Source organism: Ahaetulla prasina, chromosome 16 (assembly GCF_028640845.1).
Source record: "Ahaetulla prasina isolate Xishuangbanna chromosome 16, ASM2864084v1, whole genome shotgun sequence".
Lineage (NCBI taxonomy): Eukaryota > Metazoa > Chordata > Lepidosauria > Squamata > Colubridae > Ahaetulla > Ahaetulla prasina.
Genome location: NC_080554.1, coordinates 7,719,399 through 7,746,870, shown reverse-complemented (window position 1 = coordinate 7,746,870; position 27,472 = coordinate 7,719,399). Strand labels below are relative to the sequence as shown.

Here is a 27,472-nt window from a genome sequence, read left to right as displayed (position 1 = left end):
GGTCCATGCCCTGGGCCACGGGAACGGTTGGCTCCTCTGAATTGTGGTTGCTTTCACAGATTCCTTGCGGAAGGAGGACACCCAAGTTGAAGGAGAGGGGGCTTCCCTTATGCTCCAGCAGAAGAGGCTGACCCCCCAAAGAGGACAAAATGGGAGGGGTTAGACTGCAAAGGCGGTTGCATTCAACCCTCTTTTTTTTTTCTTTTTCAAAATGGAATTTTCCATGAAAAAATTAATACTGATATACGGGGTTCCTTCAATTGGAAAGTTGGCATAATGTAGTCCTCATTTCTCCTTGGGCATGGTCCCTCCCTCCCTCCCTCCATCCATCCATCACTTATAGTGTTGTCTCAGCTACTACTTTGTTTTTTTAAGTGTTATTTTTAAAGCTGAAGAGAGAAAAGGAACTAAACCGAGCCTTCTTGGTGACTTTTAAGAGTTGCGGACTGCTGATTGGGGAATTCTGGGAGTTGTAGTTCCTAAGTCTTAAAAGTCACCAAGGTTAGACAGCCCTGATCCCAACAGATGAAACTATGGGCCAAGAAACAAGCCTTGGAACTGTCTTGTCGCTGGCTGAGCAGGAGTTGGTCAACTTTTAAGGCTTGTGGACTTCAACTTCCGTCATTCCACGCTAGCTGGGGAATTCTGGGTGTTGAAGTTCCTAAGGTTCTTAAAGTCACCAAGGTTGGATAGTCCTGACCCCAACAGATGAACCATGGGTTAAGACACAGCTAGGAGGAACTGTCCGTCACCCAAGTAAGAATAGACTGGGGGAGGATGCTTCGTCCTGGGGAAGGGAAGCTCTTCAGGTTGGTGACACCACAGTTTCTTCCCCAGTGTGACACACACACACACACACACACACACGTACAAAGGGGAGACGAACAGCCATGGAGGATTTGGAAAGGCAGGCAGGCAGTCGATAAAGCAATTTTAAGGCAGACTGTCCGGTTGTTCGGAAGGTTGAACCTCACCCTGTTCCTGAAACGGGAAGGGATATTTTGGTTGACTGAGAATCTAGCAGCAGCAGAATTAGCAGCATGGCGGAAATGGAGATCTATGGTTGACCTTCTTGGTCATCTTTGTCATCGTCTCGGTTCTCCGGCGGCGATGTAGAGCACGTAGCAGCTTTCGCCCTCCCCACCCCCCTCTTGGCACTCAGCCCCTCTGACCACAGGTGTGTGTCCACAAGAGCTGGCAAGGTTCTTGAGAATGCCTCTCTGTCCTTGCTCTCTGGCGGTTGCAATGACGTCGAGACGTAGGGAGGGGATCCGTGTTCGGACCAAGCAAAACTTGGCTCGGTTGAAGAGGTCCAATCTTCTCTGGAAGAAAAAAACTTGAGGGCTGTGAACATTGAGCTCCCTTTTTCTCTATCTCTCGTGCTCTTTTCTGTCCCTCTTTTCTGTCCCTCCCTCTAGTTTCTCCCTATCAATATTAAGGTGAAACATTGATCTATGTTTCTTGCCGGAATCCGGATCCAGAAATGCAGAAAACCAAAACTTGACTCCAAAGACGTACAAAACCGAACCTAAAAAAATACCATAACACGGCTCCTACGAGATGGACGCGGTATTGAGTATAACACATGCTTTCTTCTTTCCCCCACCCCAACCCCCACCCTGACGACCTGCCCTGGAAAGTCCGTTTTTTGTGTGTTGTTGGCGGTCTTGCTAGTTAAGATACAATTAATACAAATAATCCGGCTGGCCGCCGTTTCGGCCTTCCCGCCTTCCGCCAGAGTTTCGGGTCTCCTCGGGGCAAAGAAAATGGAAGGCAGAACCGGTTGCAGTCTATAAATGCCCCTGGTGCGGAAACAACACCGGGTGACAGTTTGAGCAGCTTGTTAAAAAAAAAAAAAAGAAATGATACTGATAAAAACGAGAGGTGGAACGGTGCGTCTCCTTGCCTGCCGCTGGTGGGGAAGCTCTTTCTCTCTCTCTCTTTCCCTCTCTCTCTCTCTCTCTCTCTCTCTCTCTCTGCTGCGCCTTAGCGCTTGGCGTTAGGCAAAGTTGAAGCCACGATGGTCCTGTTGATTGTGCTCTTCAGCATTGGGATCTAAACAAGCACATTCTCCTTGTAGGTCGCAAGACATGGGGAACGGGATGACCTGTAAGAGAAGAACAGAGATCTTCAACAAGAGACCTTGGAGATCTTCTAGTCCAGCCCCCTGCTCAAGCAGGAGACCCTACACCAGGGGTGTCAAACTCAAGGGCCGGCAGAGGGCAAATCCAGCCCACAGGGTGCTTAGATCTGGCCCGCAGGGCCGCCCTGGAAACAATTAAGGATCCACCTGTGGTGCTTCTGCCAGCAAAAATGAAGCTTGGGAGTGCTCCTCCGAGCGCCATTTTCTCTGGCAGATGTTTGCAGGAGCCCATCGGTCAAAAATGGAGGTTGGGAGCCAGTTATTGCTGGCAGAGGGCTTGGACCTCCACAGGCGCCCCCAACATGAGTGACGTCAAGCTGGCCAAATCCACCCTGGCTACGCCCCCCACCCCCAAAGTCAAATACAACCAGTGGTGGGATTCAAGTAATTTAACAACCGGTTCTCTGCCCCAATGATTTCTCCCAACAACCAGTTTGCCAAACTGCACAGAAAGTTAACAACCGGTTCTCCCGAAGTGGTGCGAACCGGCTGAATCCCACCACTGAATACAACCCTGATGCGGCCGTCAATGAAATCGAATCGGACACCCCTGCCTTCCACCATTCTTGAAAACCTCCAGTGTTGGAGCATTCACAACTTCTGAAGGAAAGATGTTCCACTGGTTAATTGTTCTAACTGTTAGGAAATTTCTCCTTAGTTCCAGGTTGCTTCTCTCCTTGATGAGTTTCCACCCATCGCTTCTTGTCCTGCCCTCGGGTGCTTTGGAGAACAGCCCGACTCCCTCTTCTTTGTGGCAGCCCCTGAGATATTGGAACACTGCTATCATGTCTCCCCTGGTCCTTCTTTTCATTAAACTAGACATGCCCAGTTCCTGCAACCGTTCTTCCTATGTTTTATCCTCCAGTCCCCTAATCCTCTTTCTTGCTCTTCTCTGCACGCTTTCTAGAATCTTTTTTTACATGTGTGGAGACAAGAAGAGCAGTTCTTGACTTTATCTGCCCAGCTGCAGTTGGCCAGTGAAAGAGGAGGCTTCATCCAGGGGAGGGATTCAGACTGGTTCGGATGAACTGGATGCTAATTTTACATCTGGTTTGCCGAACCGGTAGTTGCAAGGACTGGCTGGCCCCGCCCACCCCACACTGCCCCTCCAAGGAGTCTTGGATACCAGGTAAGTGCAGAGGTCCTGGGAGGGTGAAAAATGGGCTTCCCAGAAGTTCTGGAAGTCTGGAAACAGGCCCATTTCCAACCTCGGGAGTGCCTCCAGAGCCTGGGGTAGGCCGTTTTTGCCCACCCGGAGACTCGAGGAAAACCTCCAGAGCTTGGGGAGGGTGAAAATGCCCCCCACTCGCTTCGTGGTGCAGGAAGCAGAGTAGGCCTTGCCCAACAAGCAACTGGGCAGAATCCCGCCCCTGGCTTCCTTCCTCTCATGGGACAGCAGGCCTGGAACACCTTTAGGAGGTAAGGTGACTTCTCAGGCCATTTCACGTTCCTGGAAGCAATCAATTGGCTCTCCTCCCAGAAGGAAGTTGGGAACTAAACTTGAACGTCTGGTGTGAGGCCTCCTCAGACATCTCCAGACCAAGCATATTATCATAACCCAGCCAGGGGATGTCCAAGGTTTAATCATTGTGCGATGGGCTTCCTTCAGCACAGGAGGAAGCCAATTTCGAAGGATTGCATCAGGAAAAGGCAGGGACTGAGCTGGCGATGGAGGTGAGGAACGAAGTCCCCAGTGTCTTTCCCCATCTGCGCTGCCAGCGTTAATGGTCTAAATCCCCTCCCTTGCTGGCCGATGCCACAACCGTTTCTCCCTTTTTTTTTTTTTTTTCAGCATTTGCAACACACTCCGTCTCTCCCTCCTGGCACCCCGATTGGTTCGTCCTTGGGCAATTTAAAGAAAAACATCTGCCAGCTTTTCTCGCGATGATATCCGCAGGGGCTTCTGGAAATAGACCAGGTATTTATAGATACGCTTTTGCCGGAGAGGCTCTCCCCATACGTGCATCTAACCTGCTTCTCTGACACCCAGGTTAGGCAAAGGAAGAGAAAGGCCATCTTCCTAGCTAGACAGTTTCTCTTCCACCCAGAATCTGGTAGAAGCTCAACGCATTGACCTCTGGGTCTGGTCTGGCCTCCAACAAGCAAGACGAGAGTTTTCATTTGTGAACTGCTGGGAGTTTAAGACTTATTGGTGCGAGAAAAAGAGAGAGAGAGAGAGAGGGAGGGAGGGGCAGGCTTGTAACAATAGCTTTCAGAGGTGTCCAGGCCCACAGAAGACTTGGGAGGGGAGCTCCTTCCCGAGTTGATCCCCCAGTGGTACTTTTTTTCCCCAAAAGGCAACTGGACTTTCTTGTGTTGTTCTTCTCCTCTTCCTCCTCCTCCTCCTCCTCCTTTTCCTCTCCTCCTTCTCCTTCCTCTCCTCCTCCTCTTCCTCTCCCCCTCCTCCCCCTTTTCCCCCTCTTCTTCCTCTTCCTCTCCTCCTCCTCCTCTTCTTCCTCCTCTTCTTCTTTCTCTTCCTCTCCCCTCCTCCTCCTCTTCTTCCTCTCCTACGCCTCTCCTTCCTCCTCTCCTCCTCTCCTCCTCTTCCTCCTCCTCCTTTTCCTCTCCTCCTCCTCCTTCCTCTCCCCCTCCTCTTCCTCTCCCCTCCTCCCCTCCTCTTCCTCTTCCTCTCCTCCTCCTCCTCTTCTTCCTCCTCTTCTTCTTCCTCTTCCTCTCCCCTTCTCCTCCTCCCCTCCTCCTCTCCTCCTCCTCTTCTTCTTCCTCTTCCTCTCCCCTCCTCCTCTTCTTCCTCTCCTCGCCTCTCCTTCCTCCTCTCCTCCTCCTCCTCTTCCTCCTCCTCCTTTTCCTCTCCTCCTCCTCCTTCCTCTCCCCTCCTCTTCCTCTCCCCATCCTCCCCTCCTCTTCCTCTTCCTCTCCTCCTCCTCTTCTTCCTCCTCTTCTTCTTCCTCTTCCTCTCCCCTTCTCCTCCTCCTCCTCCTCTCCTCCTCCTCTTCTTCTTCTTCCTCTCCCCTCCTCCTCCTCTTCTTCCTCTCCTCGCCTCTCCTTCCTCCCTCCTCCTCTCCTCCTCTTCCTCCTCCTCCTTTCCTCTCCTCCTCCTCCTTCCTCCCCTCCTCTTCCTCTCCTCCTCCTCCCCTCCTCTTCCTCTTCCTCCTCCTCCTCCTCTTCTTCCTCCTCTTCTTCTTCCTCTTCCTCTCCCCTTCTCCTCCTCCCCTCCTCCTCGTGCTCCTCCTCTCCTTCTTCCTCTTACTCTCCCCTCCTCCTCCTCTTCTTCCTCTCCCACGCCTCTCCTTCCTCCTCTCCTCCTCTCCTCCTCTTCCTCCTCCTCCTTTCCTCTCCTCCTCCTCCTCCTTCCTCTCCCCTCCTCTTCCTCTCCCCATCCTCCCCTCCTCTTCCTCTTCCTCTCCTCCTCCTCCTCTTCTTCCTCCTCTTCTTCTTCCTCTTCCTCTCCCCTTCTCCTCCTCCCTCCTCCTCTCCTCCTCCTCTTCTTCTTCCTCTTCCTCTCCCCTCCTCCTCCTCTTCTTCCTCTCCCACGCCTCTCCTTCCTCCTCTCCTCCTCTTCTTCTTCTTCTTCTTCCTCTTCCTCTTCTTCCTCTTCCTCTCCCCCTCCCCCCTCTTCCCCCCATCCTCCTCCTCCTCCTCCTCCTCCTAGAAAATCCAATGGCCTTTTGGGAAAAAAAGGACTGTTGGGATAACCATGACCTGAATGATGGAGAATCTCCGTAGACATTCCCAAATTGTCCCCAGATCCTAGTTTCTAATGGAACCTAAGAGGGATCTGTGAGGGATCACCTTTTCCCAAGACTCTCTACCTGTCCAACCAAATCAAGCAGAAAGGATCCTGCTGCAAATCCAGTCAGCCAAAGAGAGTTGGCTGGTGAGGACCAAAGGATGTCCTTGTTCTGCAGTGGCCCCTGATCAATGGATCAACGTCGCCCCCAACCCTGTTAGCTTCTCTTACAGTAGTGGCCAAAATTGTGGAAACCTTTTGGGAAAAGTGTATTTTCTAAAACTAGCTAATAACACCACTTTTGGAGGGAGTAGTACCATAAAATTATATATCAATGGAAAGAGAATTTAATCAAGAATGTAATGCAATAACTTTTATGAAGGATTTGCTATTAGAATAGCAGTTACAGCATAAAGAAGAAAAGGGAAACACGTAGAAAAAACAAGATATACAAAAACGGTCACCATGTCAGTTAATAGTTGGGTAACCTTGAGCATGAATTATGGCCTTACAACATCTTCCCATGGAGTGAACCAAGTCTTTGAGTTTTGCAGCTATCATGTGAAACCAAGATTGAATGATGGCTTCTATTAACTGGGTTTTATTACTGGGTTGCTTCTGACTAACCAGTTTCTTGAGTCGGCTCCATAGATTTTTTAATTGGGTGAAGGTCTGGCCTATTCCCAAGCCATTCCAGCAGTGGAATAGGATTAGCTTGAAACTCCCCCCAAAAAAGTGCTGTTATTAGCCATCAAACCTCAAAAATACACTTTTCCCAAAAGGTTTCCACCAATTTTGGCCACTACTGTAAGGCCCTAAAAACCAGGGTACATTCCCCTGTGTGGTATGCTCAATGTGTTAAGGGGCCGTTCCCTGGCTGCATTGCTAGCTGGCCAAGCATTTTGCTTCCATGCATATTTCATCCGAATGTTGTTGGTTTTTTTTAGCGTTTTTATTGTTTGAAAATTGTTTTTTTTTTTTTTTAGTAGTTTTAATTGTAATGCATTTTCGGAACTCTAAGCCTCCCAGGGTCATTGACTGAGATGGGCGGCGATAGAAACTGGAGAAAGAAATTATTGATTTCACGAAGGGCAGTCATGCTATGCGCTATATTTAATTCCATACATCTATGCCCCCACAAATGACACAAAATCTAATTTTGTTCCTGTCCTCACCTCACCTGTTCTTGTCCTTCGAGAAGTTGCTTAGCTCTGCGAGAACGCAGAATGCCTCACGATTTGAGGGAAGGTTTTCTGACTTGAAAACTTCAGGGAAAGAATGTTCTAACTTTAGATCCTTGTTTTATATATTTTATTTTAATTTTTCTTTCACCGGATCAGTAAATTCCTGGATATGCTTTGCTCTCTTGAACTGCTTCTTACAAACCACGGGAAGTATTATTACTGCTTTATAAAGCCTTCGTAAAGCCGTACCCGGAATATGGCATCCAGGTTTGGTCACCACATTATCAAAATAAGTGCAGAGAAGGGCAACTATGATTAAAGGCCTAGAGACTAAAACATAGGAAGAACGGTTGCAGGAATTGGGTTTGGCCAGTCTAGAGAAAAGAAGGATTTGGGGGGGGGAGAAGGGGGACATGATAGCAGTATTCCAGTATTTGGGGGGGGGGCTGCCACAAATAAGAGGGGGTCAACTTATTTTTCAAAACACCCGAAGAGAGAACAAGAATCAATGGATAGAAACTCATAAAGGAGAGCAGCAACCTGGAATTAAGGAGAAACGTCCTAACAGTGAGGACAATTCACCGGCGGAACTGCTTGCCACCAGAAGTTATGGGTGCTCCATCACTGGAGGTTTTTTAAGCAGAGACCGGACAACCATTTGTCTGAAATCGTATGCGGTCCCCTGCTTGAGCAGGGTTGGACTAAAAGACCTCCAGGGCCCCTTGCAGCTCTATTCTGACTGACTGATTGATTGATTGATTGATTGATTGATTGATATACTTTCCAGAGTGTCAATGAAATCCATATCCAGCAGCAAATACCTTTTAAGCGCTCCAGAGTTGTTGTTTTTTTAATCTATTCATTTATGCATTCATTATTTCAAATGATATGCCCCCCCATCTCAATTTTCTATCTCTGGGCAGGTAAAAACACCATAAAACATATAACAATAAAAACAACTCATGTCATCAACCAAAGTTAAACAGATCAGCCAAGAACCCAGCAATATCGCTATTGCATCAGCTCTGCCACATATCTGGCTTCCCTAACTTGTTGATAAATTCATATCTTTAAGGCTTTATGGAAGGTCAGCAGTTACTGGGCAACCTATTTTTTAAAACATTGCCTGTAGCTTTAATATGTTACAGCAGCTGAATTCTTAAGAATGAGACCCTCACCAGACCAAAGGAGAATTTGGTCTCTCTTTGAAATGCAGAAAGTTTGGGGGCGTTTGATATAGATTATCTCTTTTCTCGTCTCTCTTTCTCACCAAATGTATTCATCAGCTGTGCTGGCCAGACGGGTTTTTTTGCTAATTTATTCCAAAAGTTGGGCCTTTTCATAAACCTCAGCGAGGCTTTTAAAATTCCAAAGGAGAAGGAAACTAGCATCTTGTAAGATAAGGGCACAACGGCAGTTGTAAGGCAGGTGGGCCTCATCGCAGGAGGAGAGTGAAACACAAACTGGGGAATCCTATATAAACTTCATTTCCCCTTCTGCTAGTGACTGATAAGTAGAGCCGTTATACTTCCAGGAGATTCAAAACAGAATATAACAAGAATATTATATGGGGCCTCTGGTGGCTCAACAGGCTAATGCAGCCTGTTATTAACAGCAACTGCTTGCAATATTGCAGGTTCTAGTCCCACCAGGCCCAAGGTTGAGTCAGCCGTCCATCCTTTATAAGGTAGGTAAAATGAGGACCCAGATTGTTGGGGGCAATAAGTTGACTTTGTATATAAATATACAAATGGATGAAGACTATTGCTGACATAGTGTAAGCCGCCCTGAGTCTTCGGAGAAGGGCGGGATATAAATGCAAATAAAATAAATAAATAAATAAATAAATAAATAAGTGAGTTGGAAGGGACCTTGGAGGTCTTCTAGTCCACCACGCTTGCTCCACAACCACAAAATGGTTTGAAACACAAACCATTTCAGACAAACGGCTGTCCAGTCTCTTCTTAGAAACCTCCGCTGTCGGAGCACCTACAATTTCTGGAGGGAAGTCATTCCACTGATGGAATTGTTTGTTTGTTTGCTTGTTTGTTTGGTTGGTTGGTTGGTTGTTTATTTATTTATTTATTTATTTGTCACAACAATATATATAAGCATCACACAAAAAGATTATATAGTATATAAACATATATATGAGGAAGTATAAGGAAGTATAAGCATATATATATATATAAGAAGAAAAAAGAAAAACAATAGGACAGGAACGGTAGGCACGTTTGTGCTCTTATGCACGCCACTTACGGTCCTCTTAGGAATGGGGTGAGGTCAACAGTAGAAAGTTTTTGGTTGAAGATTTTAGGATTATGGGAAGAGACCACAGAGTCAGGTAAAGTGTTCCAAGCACTGATGATTCTGTTACAGAAGTCATATTTTCTGCAATCTAGATTAAAGCGGTTGACATTAAGTTTAAATCTATTGGTTGCTCTAGTATTATTGCAATTAAAGCTGAAGGAAATGTCAGGAAATTCCTCCTTGGTTCCAGGTTGCTTCTCTCCTTGATTTAACTTTCATCCATTGTTTCTCGTCCGGTTTTCAAGTGCTTTGGAGAATGGGTTGAAACTCCTGCTCTTATTTATGGCAGCTCCTCCAGGGCTGGGGCTGCTGGGGGTTCGCAGGGGTTCGGGAGAACCTCTAGCTAAGATTCTGTGCAGTTTGGAGAACCCCTCAAATCCCACTTCTGGCTGGCCCTGCTCACTCCGCCCCACCCCTGCCCTCCCAGGAGTCACCATACAGCCCATTTTGGATGCAGGTAAGTGCAGGGTGTGCGCGGAGGCTCAGGGAGGGCGAAAAACGGGAAGGAAACCTATCGGAAGTTCAGGAAGGCCTCCAGAGGGCCTCCGGAGCCTGCGGAGGCTGTTTTCACCCTCCCACATCCTCAAGGAAAGCCTCCGGAGCCTGCAGAGGCTGTTTTCACCCTCCCAAATGCTCAAGAAAAGCCTCTGGAGTCCGGGGAGGGCAAAACCACCACCACCCCGCCACCGCTATGGTGCAGGAAGCCAACTAGGCCACGCCCACCCAGCATCCGGGCAGAGAACCCCCTTGCTAAAATTTTTGAAGCCCCTCAAATATTAGAAGACTGCTTCCATCTCACCCCTAGTCCTTCTCTTCCTTAAGTGTAGACATACACAGCAAATCTTTCAGTTTCCGTTCAATTTCAATTTAAAAATAATTGAAGCGTGCTCGCCTTCCTTCTTAAGGATCTCTAACTTGTTTCTTTTTTTTTTCCTCTGAGGTTACTAGGGGAGAACCTCCACAAAGGATGTAAGACGCCGTGGTGACGTCCCACCGTTAAGCGGAGTCCCCAGTTTCCCCGGAGGTTTTTTAATTGCAAACGGGAAAACAGCAATTGCCACGGAAAGGAGAAAGCCAAAGGAGATTATACACCCCGTTGGATTTATCACACAAATGGCCAAAAAGGCCAACCTTACCTTTTTGGTCTTCACCGTCGAGACGCAACAGTCTCCATCATCGTAGTTGCAAAAGGCTCGGTTGTTGACCGGATCGCAATAGTTGTCACCCCCAAAAGGCTGGGAAAGAAGCGGGGGGGGGGGAAAGATGAGGAGAGTGTTAATTGGCTCATTAATAAACATTGGGAATCGGCTACAAATATCCACCACAAAGACTCTGGAGAATGAGAAGCAAGAGAAATGAATGTTTTTGGTGGAAAATCCAGAACTGCTGCAGTTAGTCCAGAATGCGGCTGCGCGGGTGATAGAGGGAGCCCCTCGTGGCTCCCGTGTGACACCTCTCCTGCGCAGACTGCACTGGCTACCTGTGGCCTTCCGGGTGCGCTTCAAGGTTTTGGTGACCACCTTTAAAGCGCTCCATGGCATAGGGCCGGGTTATCTACGGGACCGCCTGCTGCTACCGAATACCTCTCACCGACCCGTGCGCTCTCACAGAGAGGGACTCCTCAGGGTGCCGTCAGCGAGGCAGTGTCGTCTGGCGACGCCCAGGGGAAGGGCCTTCTCTGTGGGGGCTCCCACCCTCTGGAATGAACTGCCCCCAGGACTTCGTCAGCTTCCGGACCTTCGGACCTTCCGCCGCGAGCTTAAAACATATCTATTTAACTGCGCAGGACTGAGTTAGATTTTAGTTTGTGGGTTTTATCTTGGGTTTTAATTTTTATATTTTTAATTAAGGCTTTTGAATAAGTTTTTTAATTGTTTTTAGAATTGTATTTATTGTATTTTTTGTTTTTTAAATGCCTGTAAACCGCCCTGAGTCCTTTGGGAGATAGGGCGGTATATAAATATAAACAATAAATAAATAAATAAATAAATAAGTTAAGCCACCCGGTTAGGTTAGTCTGTGAAAAGAAGTTGATGGATTTGATTTGTTTTTAATGATTTATTATTGCATTGAATAATCATAGAGTCGCGTGTGGAGTTTACGTTGGGCTCCTTTGCTAAGCCTTCCTATTATCACTTGTCTCCATTGCTTTTAAGGTACTCTGCAATTCCACGGCAAACAGGCTCAAAGGTAATTTTTTCTCCTTCTTGTAACAATCACTTACTTTAGCCATTTATTGTTCAAGATAACAAGGAAGCACCAAACTCAGCCACTTTTTTTTTTTATTTACATTTATATCCCGCCCTTCTCCGAAGACTCAGGGCGGCTTACAGTGTGTAAGGCAATAGTCTCATTCTATTTGTATATTTTACAAAGTCAACTTATTGCCCCCCCCAACAATCTGGGTCCTCATTTTACCTACCTTATAAAGGATGGAAGGCTGAGTCAACCTTGGGCCGGGCTTGAACCTGCAGTAATTGCAGGCTGCTGTGTTCTAATAACAGGCTTCTAACAGCCTGAGCTATTACGGCCCTTAACTTCAAGACTTGTGGACTTCATCTCCCAAAATTCCTCAGCCAGCCATAGGGAGTTCTGGGAGTTGAAGTCCCCAAGTCTTGAAGAGGTCACGTTTGCAGACATACGTGTTTGATCATTATCAAAGCTTGCAAGACTGTAATGTTTTAAGGTAAAGGGTCTCCTCGCACGTATGTGCTAGTCGTTCCTGACTCTAGGGGGCGGTGTTCATCTCCGTTTCAAAGCCGAAGGGCCAGCGCTGTCCAAAGATGTCTCCGTGGTCATGTGGCCGGCATTACGCAACGCCAAAGGCCCACAGAACGCTGTTCCCTTCCCACCAAAGGTGGTTCCTATTTATCTACTTGCATTTTTTACGGGCTTTCGAACTGCTAGGTTGACAGAAGCTGGGACAAGGAACGGGAGCTCACCCCGTTACAGGGCACTAAGGGATTCGAACCGCCGAACTGCCGACCTTTCGATCGACAAGCTCAGCGTCTTACCCACTGAGCCACCGCATCCCAGTAAAGTTTTAAGGGACTGCAAATGTTTGAAACATGTTCTAAGATCTCCGGGCTTATATTTGGGTCTTTGAGAATAATAAACCTGTGTTTGTGTAAAATAAAGCAAATCATATTTTCCACCATTTCTGCTCATCTGTTTTCATTCTTTGCACAAATCCATTGTGAGGGTCTTTCGCAGTTAAACAAAATAAGGGTCTGGTAGCTATGACCAAAACTCAAGGGGTGAGGATTGAATCTGTAATAAATAAATTCTGGTCAAACCCAGGTATTCATGTGAAAATTCCAAGATGCATTATGTCATCTTTTCCTTTTGCGGGGGAAAAGCCCTGAATGCTTTCTGCCTGGCGCAGTGCCACCGAAAGGATAAGGAAAGAATAGGGCAATGCAATGCCTCATTCCAATGATGTCATCTTTTTGTACTGCATTACGTCATCTCTTATTTCTAGGGTAAACCTAAGTTCTTAGCCTAGTCACTTGGCTCTGCGCCAGGGGCGATGTAATGCCGAATTCCAATGATGTAATCCTTCTGTGCTGCAGGACGTCATCTTGTTTCTAGGGAAAACCTAGAAATAAGGTGTGCTCCTGCCTGCCCTCCAACCTTCCCAGGGGCTGCCTGGTGGTCCAGAACCCCCAGTCCAATTTCTATACCCCTCCTGGCACGGGGCCAAGTCCCATCAAGGGCACCTGTGTCTCTCCCTGCCTTCCCCATTGCCTTGCCTTGGCTCCCAGTTAAACCAGGTCACCTGCCTCCTGGCTGCCTTCCCAGACTCCCAAGGGCTGCCTGGTGGTCCAGAACCCCCAGTCCAATTTCTATACCCCTCCTGGCATGGGGCCAAGTCCCATCAAGGGCACCTGTGTCTCTCCCTGCCTTCCCCATTGCCTTGCCTTGGCTCCCAGTTAAACCAGGTCACCTGCCTCCTGGCTGCCTTCCCAGACTCCCAAGGGCTGCCTGGTGGTCCAGAACCCCCAGTCCAATTTCTATACCCTTCTGGCATGAGTCCAAGTCCCATCAAGGGCACCTGTGTCTCTCCCTGTCTTTCCCGTTGCCTTGCCTAGGCTCCCAGTTAAACCAGCTTGGCTGCCTCCTGGCTCCCTTCCCAGATTCCCAGGGGCTGCCTGGTAGTCCAGAACCCCCAGTCCAATTTCTATACCCCTTCTGGCACAGGGTCAAGTCCCATCAAGGGCACCTGTGTCACAGGGAGACCTCATTGTGTCTTCCCCATTGTCTTGCCTTGGCCCCCAGTTAAACCAGGTTGCCTGCCTCCTGGCTTCCTTCCCAAATTCCCAGGGGCTGCCTGGTGGTCCAGAACCCCAAGTCCAATTTCTATACCCCTTGTGGCACGGGGCCAAGTCCCATCAAGGGCACCTGTGGCACAGGGAAACCTCATCGTGTCTTCCCCATTGCCTTGCCTTGGCTCCCGTTAAACCAGGTTGCTTGCCTTCCCAGACTCCCAGGGGCTGCCTGGTGGTTCAGAACCCCCAGTCCAATTTCTATACCCCTCCTGGCACGGGGCCAAGTCCCATCAAGGGCACCTGTGTGGCAGGGAGACATCATTGTACCTTCTTGTTGCATTGCCTTGGTCCCCAAGTAGACTGTTGTAGCCTGTGCCTGCCTTCTCCTGTGCCCAGGGAAACAAAGGGGCGATGTAATGCCCCATTCCAATGATGTTGTCTTTCTTTTTGCATTACATCATCTCTTATTTCTAGGGAACACCTATGTTTCTAGCCTATTCACTTGGCTGTGGGCCAGGGGCGATGTAATGCCGCATTCCAATGATGTAATCCTTTTGTGCATTACGTCATCTCTTATTTCTAGGGAAAACTTAACTTTCTTGCCTATTCACTTGGCTTCGTGCCAGCCTGGGACCAAGGAAAGAAAGGGGTGATGTAATGCTGTATTCCATTCGTGTGGTCCGCAAAGTGCGTTATGTCATCTTTTCTTTTTTGGGGAAACCCTGAATTTTCTGCCTTTTTTTTTTTTTTTTGGCCTGGCACAGCGCCAGCTAGGCCCTGAGAAAAAAACCGGGGCGAGGTAATCCTGCATTCCAATGATGTCGCCCCAACAGTCAACAAAATAACCTTGTTCTCATTAGGATGAGCCCTACCTTTTCCCTTCCTGCTTCTTCCTAGTCCTGGCAGTTGTGCTGTTGGAAAGTTTAGGGCGACATTATCCTTTGTTGCGATGTTGTCACCCCAATGTGCACAACGTTGCCATCTCCTGCCTTGGACAGAGCCCTGCCCTTTGCCCCCCTGGCCCTTTGGCGACCTGCTATCTTTGTAGAACAAATGGTGGGATGATGATGTCATCAGAGAATCAGATGATCTTTTCCCCAATGTGCATGACAGCGCTCGCTCTTCTCTTGGACAGAGCTTCGTGGTTGCCTCCCTCACATTCCTGGACCTTGTGGGTGTCTTTGCTTTGCAGAGCAAACCTAGGTATTATACTCTCACTTCAACATCGGATGACGTCACCACATTGCGCATGACCTGCCTTGCTCCTCTCTTTCGTAGACCCCCTGTAGCTTTTTTTTTTTTGTCACAACATTATATACAATATACATTATACACGTATACATTATACACAGTTTCAACTCCTACCCTCAAAACGACGCTATAGAGCACTGCATACCAGAACAACTAGAAACAAGAACAGTTGTTTCCCGAAGGCCATCACTCTGCTAAACAAATAATTCCCTCAACACTGTCAAACTATTTACTGAATCTGCACTACTATTAATCATCTCATAGTTCCCATCACCAATCTCTTTCCACTTATGACTGTATGACTATAACTTGTTGCTGGCAATCCTTATGATTTATATTGATATATTGACCATCAATTGTGTTGTAAATGTTGTACCTTGATGAACGTATCTTTTCTTTTATGTACACTGAGAGCAGATGCACCAAGACAAATTCCTTGTGTGTCCAATCACACTTGGCCAATAAAAATTCTATTCTATTCTATTCTATTCTATAATGAAAGGAAACAATAGGACAGGAACGGTAGGCACTTTTGTGCACTTATGCACGCCCCTTATAGTCCTCTTAGGAATGGGGTGAGGTCAATAGTAGACAGTTTTTGGTTAAAGCTTTTGGGAGTTTGAGAAGAGACCACAGAGTCAGGTAGTGTGTTCCAAGCGTTAACAACTCTGTTACAGAAGTCATATTTTCTGCAATCAAGATTGAAGCGGTTAACATTAAGTTTGAATCTATTGTTTGCTCTTGTATTATTGCGATTGAAGCTTGCCTCCATGTTGCTCTCAAAAGCTGGGGTCCTCCTTGCTTTGTAGAAAAACCCCATAACAAGAGTCCTAAATTTGCTTTTCCAAAAAAAAGGCAACTGGAATTTCTTGATTTTGTTTCCCCTTGAAAACGTTTCGCTTCTCATCCAAAGAAGCGTCTTCTGTTCTGGACTGAACTGAAGAAGCTTAATGGATGAGAAGCTACCAAAGATTTTATTTTATTTTATTTTATTTTATTTTATAATTCAATTTTTATACCGCCCTTCTCCCGAAGGACTCAGGGCGGTTTACAGCCATATTAAAATACAGATATAAATAACAATATAAAATCAAATTAAAACCAAATATTTAATGGCCTAATCAACTAAAACGGTCAAAGACCGATTTAAAACCCGTTTAAAATTGCACTAAAATATTCCTTTAAACATATTTCTTAGGCTAGTCCCGCACGATGGAATAGTAGAGTCTTCAGTTCACGCTTGAAGGCCTGGAGGTCGGGGAGTTGACATAAACCCAGAGGCAGCTCGTTCCATAGGGTCGGTGCTGCCACAGAGAAGGCCCTCCCCCTGGGGGTCGCCAACCGACATTGCTTGGTCGGTTTTCAAGGAAGGGTGGGGTGGGGTGGGTAAACACCCAAGAAAATCCAGTCACTTTTTGGGAAAGCACCTTTAACCTGGATGGATTGCGAATCTCATCAGCTCCCCCGTAACAAGAGCTTCTAACTGTGGATGAGATACAGGCAAAAACTCCTTGAAGGTTTAGCTGCGATGACCTTGAGTTAAGAAGGGTTGAATCCTAGAATAAATCCCTTCCTAATAAATGCAATTTGATGCTGGAATCGATGCCTTGAGAAGCGACCGGGTTTCTGTTTCAAAGGCAGAAGGTGAATTGCTCTCTACTGGCAAGAATTCAGGTCCTGGATTTCCCTCCCTGAGCGAATGTGGGCTGAACAGGACCTCAAATGTCCCTTCAAAGGCGGCGTTCTGTGGGAAGTTAGCACCCACCCCTCTCCTAGGAAAGTGAGATATTTTAGGAAATATTAAAAGGGCAGAATATTTCCTCTAAAAGGGAGGCAGAAACTCAGCCCCCCCCCACTTTTGTCAATGGGCCATTTAGGCCTGTTATGTATGTTATTTTACATAACAAAGATCTACCTCCTTCAGGCAGAACCATAATAGGAATCTCGAAGCCACTGGTGCTATTCGGCTGCTTCAGGTTTGGGCAAACTGGTAGCGGCAGCTGCAGAAGGCTCCGCCCACCTGCCCGGACATCATCACATCATGTTTTTTTGACACTCTGTGCATGATAACATAATAACAGAGTTGGAAGGGACCTTGGAGGTCTTCTAGTCCAACCCCCTGCCCAGGCAGGAAACCCTACACCATTTCAGACAAATGGTTATCCAACATTTTCTTAAAAATTTCCAGTGTTGGAGCATTCGCAACTTCTGCAGGCAAGTGGCGACCATTTTACTTGGCTGTGAACCGCCCTGAGTCCTTCGGGAGAAGGGCGGTATACAAATTTAAATAATAAATAAATAAAAATAAATAAGTTGTTCCACTTATTTGATTGTTCTAACTGTCAGGAAATTTCTCCTTAGTTCTAAGTTGCTTCTATCCTTGATTAGTTGCTTCTTGTCCTGCCTTCAGGTGCTTTGGAGAATAGCTTGACTCCCTCTTCTTTGTGGCAGCCCCTGATTTATTTATTTATATTTATTTAATTAAATTTCTATACTGCCCTTCTCCCGAAGGACTCAGGGCGGTTTACAGCCAACGTAAAACAATATTAATAAATAAAGTTAAAAGACGCTATAAAAATCTAATTCAATTTTGGCTAACGTTAAAACTAATTAAGATAATAATAAAACCCTGACTAAAACCATTAACACATTAGGCCAGCCCTGCGCTGGTAAAACAAAAGAGTCTTGAGCTCGCGTCGGAAGGTCCGGAGGTCGGGAAGTGATCGTAACCCCGGAGGAAGCTCATTCCAGAGGGTAGGTGCCCCCACAGAGAAGGCTCTCCCCCTGGGGGTCGCCAGCCGGCATTGTTTGGCTAACGGCACCCTGAGGAAATTGGAACACTGCTATCCTGTTTCCCCTAGTCCTTCTTTTCATTAAACTAGACATACCCAGTTCCTGCAACCGTTCTTCATATGTTTTAGTTTCCAGTCCCCTAATCATCTTGGTTGCTCTTCTCTGCACTCTTTCTAGAGTCTCAATATCTTTTTTACATCGTGGCGACCAAAACTGAATGCAGTATTTCAAGTGTGGCCTTACCGAGGCATTATAAAGTGGTATTAACACTTCACGGAAGTGTTAATACCACTTTATGCACGGAAGGCTCTCACATTTGCTGTAGCGAAGGGAAATGAATACTACTACTCCTGCCCAAAAGCCCCTTTCATTACATCATCACGCAGCAAAGAGTCAACCAAGCTTGGGGTTCAGGACAGCCTACAGAGTTGCCCCTGCATGGCCCCATGGGAGTCCGACAACCAATGAGAATACAAGCTCAAGTTCAAAAGCCCAGAGGGGCCATAAAAAATGGGGTACTCGTAGCATCTCTTCCCTTTCCTCCTGCACCCACCCCATGACCTCTAACCATGTGCTCCTGTCCATCATTAAAAACCATCTTCCCAAGCAGCCTCCATGATTCCAACACCTTTCTTCCCGACTTGGAGCTGAACCCAGATGGACAGTTCTTCCAACATCTCTTCGTTTTCTGCAGACCGTTTTTTCAATGGGATAATTGTCCCTCTCTCCCTCTCTCCAGTGTTTTTAAGGAAGTTGATCTCATCCTCTCCCAAACCCCCCACACCCCAAATAACCCTTCTTTCTAACAGTTTTAAACTGAAGCCTTTCTCCAAAGGACGGGTAGGGTGAGAAATATTCTTGATTAAATCTTGCAAAGAGGGGGGAAAAAAATTGCATGAAAACCAGAGCTATCCTTGTGCACATACACACACAAACCCACACACACGCACGCATCCCTCAAACAAGCAAGCTATTTTCGAGGAGATGAGTTAAGTGGAAAACGTAAACACCGATCTATTAAAGGCACGGTGAGACAATTTTTAATCATAGGCTTCAGAGACCTTCCTTCTTGCCTGCTGTGTTAAAAAACAAAATTAAAAACAAAAACTTCCACTTTTTTTTTTTTCCCCTGTGTGTGGAAGCCTTCGCTCTTCAGGAGAGACGACAACCTGTGGGCAATTTTTAACTCGAGGAAAAAGTGCGAAAAAGCATTATGTAAGTGTAAGCAGGAAGCTCGGAAGTGAGAAGAGATGATGATGGTGATGATGATATTTTTTAAAAAAGAAGTGAGAGAGGGGAGAAAGATTATGGGTTTAAACGTTTGGAGCAGGCATGCCACTTTAGTCTGAAGCTTAGATTTGACGAGATTACACAAAATAGAACACACACACAAAATGGAACACACACACACAAATTACCCCCACTTGAATTAGTCTTAATTCCAAAACGTTAATAAACTAAATTCAGTATCTTTTTTTTTTTTTTACATTTATATCCCGCCCTTCTCCGAAGACTCAGGGCGGCTTACATTGTGTAAGGCAATAGTCTCATCCTATTTGTATATTTATATACAAAGTCAACTTATTGCCCCCCCCAACAATCTGGGTCCTCATTTTACCTACCTTATAAAGGATGGAAGGCTGAGTCAACCTTGGGCCTGGTGGGACTAGAACCTGCAGTAATTGCAGGCAGCTGTGTTTAATAACAGGCTTCTTACAGCCTGAGCCACACCGCGGCCCATTTTAACAAATCTATCCCTTTTGCATAATTTTTTTTTGAAGCTAGCCATTTCAGAAGAAGATGCTGGGATCATGATGCCCATGATGGCGAACCTATGGCGGAGCCATATCAGTGGGCACATGAGCTCAGCTCCGGGACACATGCGCGTGGCGACCAGCTGATTTTCAGGCCTTCTGCGCTCACCAGAAGTTGCCAAATGGGCCATTTCCAGCCTCCGGAGGGCCTCTGGAGAGGGGGGAAGGCCATTTTTGCCCTCCCCAGACTCCTAGAAAGGCTCTGGAGTCTGGAGAGAGGGAAAAATGGGCCTATCGGACCCACCGAGCCATCAGGTGCTTAAAGCGGGGGGAGCGCGGGGTGGTGGTGTCACGTGCGCATGCCCAGGGGAGCAGGGCCGACCCCCCACATCCCCCCCCATTTTTGGCACGCGATGGCAAAAAGGTTAGCCGTCACTAGTGTACGCTCTTCATTTTGAAGCAAAAGTTTTGCACGCATCTCTTCAAAGTTTCTTCTATTACAACATGTAGATCTGAATTTTCTAAACAAATTAAAAGAATGGGTTAAAGATAAAAAGCCTTACTCAAGTCCCTCTTGATCCCGGAGAACCTCTTAATATGGAACTGTTTTTTCACCGTCACCTTTGAGGCTCTCTCTCTCTCTCCCTCCCTCTCTCTTTCTCTCTCTCTCCCTCTCCCTCCCTCCCTCTCCTTCTCTCTCTTTCTCTTTCTCTCTCTCTCTCTCTCTCTCTCTTTCTCTCTCTCTCTCTCCCTCCCTCCCTCCCTCTCCTTCTCTCTCTCTCTCTCTCTCTCTTTCTCTCTCTCTCTCTCCCTCCCTCCCTCCCTCTCCTTCTCTCTCTCTCTCTCTCTCTCTCTCTCTCTCTTTTACAGCCTAGCCTAGTTTACTTTCCTGAAATTGTCCCATCCAAACACAAACCAGGTTTGATCCTGGCTTTACTACTGGAGATTAGAACAGGTCAGCGAGGTTTTGCTACTTACCGAAGTTGAGGGAAAGATTTCCAACGGAACTGGCTTGTTCACTGTTAAAGCATTTTTGTTTGAAGTTGGCAAAAACAAACAAAGAATAACAAGTGTATGATATGAACACACACACACCCATAAGCCACCATCATAGATTATGATGGTGGAAGGGGGGAACAATGGAGCTGACAGAGTTGAGGAAAGAGAGAGAAGTGTAGTAAGTGTAGTGTAAGTGTAGTAACTAATCTTACAAAACTTCTTCTCCGGTAATATTGTACTGCAAACTAGGGCATACAAAACCTTTGCTAGACCAATTCTCGAATACAGCTCATCTGCCTGGAACCTGCACTGCATATCGGACATTAATACAATTGAGGGAGTCCAGAGATATTTCACAAGTAGAGTCTTCCATTCCTCTGCTCACAATAGAATCCCTTATGCCACCAGTCTTGAAATCTTGGGATTAGACAACTTAGATCTACGCTACCTTCGGTCTGACCTAAGCGTAATACACAAAATTATCTGCTACAACGTCCTACCTGTCAATGACTACTTCAGCTTCAACTGCAGTAATACACGGGCAAACAATAGATACAAACTCAAGGTAAACCGCTCCAAACTTGATTGCAGAAAATACGACTTCAGCAACAGAGTGGTCAATGCCTGGAATGCACTACCTGACTCTGATCCCCAAAACTTCAACCTTAGACTGTCTACCGTAGACCTCACCCCATTCCTAAGAGGTCTGTAAAGGGTGTGCATAAGCACACAAATGTGCCTACCCTCCCTGTCCTACTGTCCCCATTATATTCGTATCCTTATATTGTATTCATAATCATGTTTCTACTTATTTCTGTTATACGTATTTGACAAATAAATAAATAAAAAGAAATGAATAAATAAAAATAAGTGGAAAAGCCAGAGAACTGGACCGACTTACTCACCTCACAACCTTTGATGCAGTGAATCAACGCAGGGCGAGGATACCACTTACGTTCTCCTGTGCAGACTACTTTCTGGAAGATTGAATGGAAGAAGGAACATATGAGGAACATCAACCTAAAGCAAAGTAGCAAATTCTCTTGACCCAGGTCTAAATCTTTAGATGGTCCTTCCTTTAAAAATCAAATGTCTTCTCCCCATAGGTTTGCTGCATTGCAGGACCTGGAATTCCTCCAAGTATTTACAAGAACGGTTAGACACCCAACGGTCACAATAACAGAAAGCTCAAGATTAAAATAATATTTAAGGTTCCATCATGGTTGATATTTCGTTTGCAAGAAGGAGAGGAGCCTCTGTGGTGGAAAATAGAGACAGGCAAAAGAAGACGGGGGGGGGGATTTTGGTAATGAGGTCAAGATTCCCCCCCCTTTCTACTATTAGCACAAAGAAGGGTTTTCTTAAAGTGGTCATCGACAAACATAAACACTTTAGGAATAGGGCGATGGAGATTTACGTACGTAGATGACCTCTCTAAGAAAAAGTGTAGGAAATATTAAGCTAAAGAAACATATGAGGAATGGCTGCAGGAATTTGGTATGTCTGGTTTACAGGGGGGGAAAGGACTACACTGGATCCTAAATAAATTTAGCTGACTTCAGTGGTGAAATGCAGACGGTTCTATCCGGATCGGGAAAACTGGTAGTACCGGTGGCGAGAGGCTCCGCCCACCCGCCCAGTCGTCACCACATCCCGTTTTTGATCCTCTGCACATGCGCAGAAGGCTCTGTGTGTGCGTGGAGGAGGCGCACAAGCTCACATTGGCAAATTGGTAGCAAAGGATTTCACCTCTGGCTGGCTTCCAATATTTGAGGGGCTGCCCCAAAGAAGAGGGAGTCAAGCTATTCTCCAAAGCACCTGAGGGCAGGACAAGAAGCAATGGATGGAAACTAATGAAGGAGAGAAGCAACCTAGAACTAAGGAGGAATTTTTGTGACAATGAGAACAATTAACCAGTGGAACCCAAGTTGCCTCCAGAAGTTGTGGGTGCTCCATCACTGGAGGTTTTCGAGAAGAGATTGGACAGCCATTTGGGTGAAATGGTATAGGGGCTCTCGCTGAAATAGGGGGTTGGACTAGAAGACCTCCAAGGTCCCTTCCAATTCTGTTATTCTGAAGACCTGAGATAGGGAAAGGAGGCATAGCTAAAACTAATTTACATATTTTCCCCCCGCATGTCACGTTTCGCAAATTATTACACTGATACCGTTGGGTGCTGGCCATCGCTGTAACCAGGGGTGGGATTCAGCTGGTTTAGAATGGTTCGAGCAAACCGGATATTAATTTTTATCTGGTTCACCGAACCGGTAGTTGCAAGGATTGGCTGACCCTGCCCACCTCCCAGGACTCTCCACATGGCCCATTTTGGATGCCAGGTAAGTGCAGGGCCTATGCGGGGGCTCTGGGAGAGCACAAAACGGGCCTACTGGAAGTACCGGAAGTTTGGAAACAGGCCTGTTTCTAGCCTCCGGAGCCCAGGGGAGGCCGTTTCTGCCCTTCCGGAGGCTTGAGAAAAACCTCCGGAGCCTGGGGAGGGCGAAAATGCACACACCCCCCCACACCCTTCCATGGTGCAGGAAGGTGACTAGGCCACGCCCCCATGGCCATGCCCACCCAGCAACTGAGCAGAGAACCGGTTGCTAAAAAAATTTTCAAACCCACCCCTGGCTCTAACTATCTCTTACTTCCCTGGTTTTGGTGAGCGTTATCGGCCACATCGCTCTGCTTTCTGACGGATGCGAAGAATGCTTTGATTCAGCTGTTTAATTACAGCGCCATTTATTTATTTATTTATTCACGAAGAAAGCCTCCCCTTCTTTTTCCGTGAAAGATGCAGAGAACTTTACGAGCGGAGATGGCAAGAGCAATTGTTGTGACCTAGGCCCAAGTAGTTATTGCCAGACACAATCAGTCCTAAACAAACACATATTATTAGAACAGCTGAGAATGAAGTAATTCATGAATTACTTACTTCAGTAAGTAATTCATGAATTACTTCATTCTCAGCTTAGTCCAAAACAAATTCTTCATAAGCAGTCCTTTGGCCTTATCACAAACCTTTGTCTTCTTTGGCATCCAGCCAAAGGCTTTTCTTGGCAAGAAGCCCACGAAGTTTAGAAACAAGAGACGCCAACTAGAAACAATTGTAGCAACGTTGCTTTCCTACAAAGAGCCCAAGAGCCGTTGCTGTTCTTTTAAGCCTTATGGGAGGGGCCAATCATCTCCTGGCCTTACTCCCAAATTGTCCTTTTTGCTTTAGCTGCTCTTGCCTTCTGGCAGCTCTGTGCATGTGCTCACTATGAACAGGCTCCTCCTGTTCCTCTGCCTCTCTGCTGTCCGCCTCTGGAGGCTCCAGAGTCCGTGCATTACTCCCAGATGGCCCTGGCCCCCTCACTGCCTCCGATGCAGAGCCTTCATCCGGGCCTTCCCCTGACTCCAGGACTGGCCCATGGTCTTCCCCAGTCTCCTCACTGTCCGACTCCGCTGCCAGCTCCGCAGGCTGCTGGTGGACCACAACAGCGACACCCGGGAGCCATAATTTAACTTTCCCTTGCTTTTATTTGAGGTCTAACGCTACAGGAAAACCTCGGGGTGTGTGCGTTTTAGTGTTGCTCATCGAAGGCTGTTTAGATCGCTTGTGTGGGGTTGTGGATCTTTCCGTAGCACAGGGGTTTTACCCTGTGACTCACGGTCCCCAAATTGTTCCACCTGTCTTAAAAACAGGCCTGATTTATGCGAAGGCAGTCTGGGGGGGTGGGGAGATGGACAGAGGTGACTAAGAGGTGAAGGGCATCACGTTGACAATTCAGGGAAATTTCTATTGGAAACAGAAAGGCTGGTTTTCCTAGCCAATGGGAAGGCAATGGTGGGATTTCTTGTTTTGTTTTTTTGGCTTGTCTGCAGCTCGACTTATTTCACATGGGGGTATTGGATTTTATTTTTAAAGCCTTTGGAAACAAACAGGAGGAGGCTGCAATTATGGGTAAAAAGGTGAGCATCGTTGCTGGGTTTTTTGGGAAGCGGGGATGTAATTCAGCTAGGATTGTAAGTTACAGTGGTGGCCAAAATTGCGGAAACCTTTTGGGAAAAGTGTATTTTCTAAAACTAGCTAATAACACCACTTTTTGGTGGGGGAGTAGTACCATAAAATTATATATCAATGGGAAAATAGTTTAATCAAGAATGTGATGCAATAACTTTTATGAAAGATTTGCTATTAGAATAGCAGTTATAGTATAAAGAAGAAAACAAGTAGAAAAAAACGAGATATTCAAAAGTAATCACCATGTCAGTTAATCCTTAGCCGGTTAACCTTTAGCATGAATTACAGCCTTACAACGTCTTCTCATGGAGTAAACCAAGTCTTTGAGTTCTGCAGCTGTTATCATGTGAAACCAAGATTGAATTGATGGCTTCTATTAACTGGGTTTTATTGCTGGGTTGCTTCTGACTAACAAGTTTCTTTAGTCGGCTCCATAGATTTTTAATTGGGAGAAGGTCTGGGCTATTCCCAGGCCAATCCAGCAGTGGAACAGAATTATCTTGAAACTCCAAAAAAAAAGTGGTGTTATTAGCCATCAAACTTCAAAAATACACTTTTCCCAAAAGGTTTCCACAATTTTGGCCACTACTGTAACGTCTCCCCATGTGGTCACAAAACCCCAAGGAACTGCCCAAATTCGTACTTCCAATTGGAACGCGTAGTTTCCCACTAAAGTGGCTCTCATTTCCTCACAGATCTGTGTGATACTGTCTTCCAATCAAGAACTGCCACACAGTTGCCTTGAATCTTTCCTCTGTAGAATCTCAACTTTGAGCCAGGGGTGAAATCCAGCAGGTTCTGACAGGTTCGGGAGAACCGGTAGCGGAAATTTTGAGCAGTTCGGAGAACTGGCAGATGCCACCTCTGACTGGCCCCAGAGTGGGGAGGGAATGGAGATTTTGCAATATCCTTCCCCCAGGAGTGGGGAGGGAATGGGGATTTTGCAATATCCTTCCCCTGCCATGCCCACCAAGCCACGCCCACAGAACCGGTAGTAAAAAAAAATTGAATTTCACCACTGCTTTGAGGGTAAAATCTTAAAAGGCCAGATGGACAGACGGCTTTCTTTCTGTATGAGTTATCCCGAATAGGATTGGGATTCATTGCTTGATCACAGAAGGAATATTCAGGATGGCTGTAAAATGTAAATGTTTGCGGGTGGGTGGGATATAATCCTAGACTGGAGACAGGACAGGATCCAAGAACTGAAGGAGTGAAGGTATCATTTGAGGGGTACTTAGTGCTCTCTGAGCTTGGCTGCTTTCTTGCAGACATTTTATTACCCAATTAAGTAACATCATCAGTGCTGGAAGGAAATAGGGTTTGTGGAGAGGAGGAGAAAGGAAGGGAAGGAGGAGGAGGAGGGGGATAATGGTTTAAGATCAATTCAAACTTTATCAGACAATCTCCTTCTCCTTCAACCAGGATAGTATAAGGTCTCCTGTCTTGGAGGAGGAGGAGGAGGAGGAGGAGGAGGAGGAGGAGGAGGAGGAGGAGGAGGAGGAGGAGGAGGAGGAGGAGGAGGAGGAGGAGGGGGATAATGGTTTAGGATCAATTCAAACTTTATTAGACAGTCTCCTTCTCCTTCAACCAGGAAATTTAAGGTCTCCTGTCTTGGAGGAGGACGAAGAGGAGGGAGAGAAGGAGAAAGAGAAATGGGGTTTGTGGAGAGGGGGGGAAGGGAAGGGAAGGGAAGGGAAGGGAAGGAAGGGAAGGAGGAGGAGGAGGAGGAGGAGGACTGTGGAGCACTTAGTTCTCTCTGAGCTTGGTTGTTTTATTGCAGATCTTTCATTACCAAAGTAGATAACATCATCACTGCTAGAAAGAAGTGAGCTTGCAGAGAGAAGGAGGGGGTGAGAAGGAGGAGGAAGAGGAGGAGGAGGAGGAGGAGGAGGAGGAGGAGGAGGAGGAGGAAGACTGTGGGGTCCTTGATGGTCTCTGAGCTTGGTCGTCTTCTTGCAAAGACTTCATTACCCAAATAGACTAGCACTGATGATGATATCTAGTTTGAGTAATGAAACATCTGCAAGAAAACAACAACAAGCTCATAGAACATCGAGAACCCCTCATTTCAACCCCAAGCTACAAATATTCCCCTTGGTAAGTATCCAATTATTATTATTTTTTTTTCTTGGGCCATCAGCTCCTCCAGATATCTTGGACAATAACGTCTGTTGGTTCCAACCAGCATGGTCAGGAACTTTGCAATCCCAAATCCTCTGCAAATTTATGGTGAGCTTTCAACCTCTCCACGGGCTCCTGATCGCAAATAAGCAAAGGTCATTTTTCAGCTGTAGAAACCCCTCCATCTTGGGTGCCTTCTCTGAGGCATCCTCTCTCCCTCCTCCCTCCTTTTTCTTTTAGCCATTGTCTAAAGGTCTTGGCAATAGGGGACATGGTGGCTCAGGGGCTAGGATGTTGAGCTTGTCGATCGAAAGGTCGGCAGCTCAGCGGTTCGAATCCCTAGTGCTGCCGTGTAACGGGGTGAGCTCCCGTGACTTGTCCCAGCTTCTGCCAACCTAGCAGTTCAAAAGCACGTAAAAAATGCAAGTAGAAAAACAGGGACCACCTTTGGTGGGAAGGTAACAGCGTTCCGTGCGCCTTTGGCGTTGAGTCATGCCGATCACACGACCACGGAGACGTCTTCGGACAGCGCTGGCTCTTCGGCTTTGAAACAGAGATGAGCACCGCCCCCTAGAGTCGGGAACGACTAGCACGTATGTGCGAGGGGAACCTTTACCTTTTACCTTTAAAGGTCTTGGCTAAACTGTCATCCCTTGAACTGTTGTGGCGGATGGTGGCCTCAGAGATGCCAGTTTGCAGAATCCCGGGGTTGGCCAGGACAAATAGAGCAGACCACACTCTGGACAAACAAAGTCACGGGGCAGCGGAGGTCAAAGAACACCGCAAGCCACAGGACAGGGGACACTGCCGTGGGTGACAAATATCCCACGCATTCAGCAAAGGGTTTTTCCTCCCCATCCTGTAATTTTATCCAGCAGCATCTCGAAATGGCTTTTCTGGACAATGGAGTTATCAAATTCATTTGTCGCGCCGCCTCATTTTTTCCTGAATGTTC

General features: G+C 46.7%; 1 protein-coding gene across 1 annotated transcript in view; it reads right to left on the bottom strand.

The window, feature by feature from the left end:
* Positions 1-336: 336 nt before the first annotated feature.
* Positions 337-27,472, bottom strand: part of PAPPA (pappalysin 1) — a 191,968-nt gene continuing 164,832 nt past the window's right edge. Inside the window, exons 20-22 of the mRNA XM_058159425.1 lie at positions 21,296-21,367; positions 10,462-10,560; positions 337-2,107 (exon numbers count right to left, since the gene is read on the bottom strand). Coding sequence (XP_058015408.1) covers positions 2,000-2,107; positions 10,462-10,560; positions 21,296-21,367 — 279 coding nt within the window. The 3' untranslated portion in view covers positions 337-1,999. The remainder of the gene's footprint in view (positions 2,108-10,461; positions 10,561-21,295; positions 21,368-27,472) is intronic.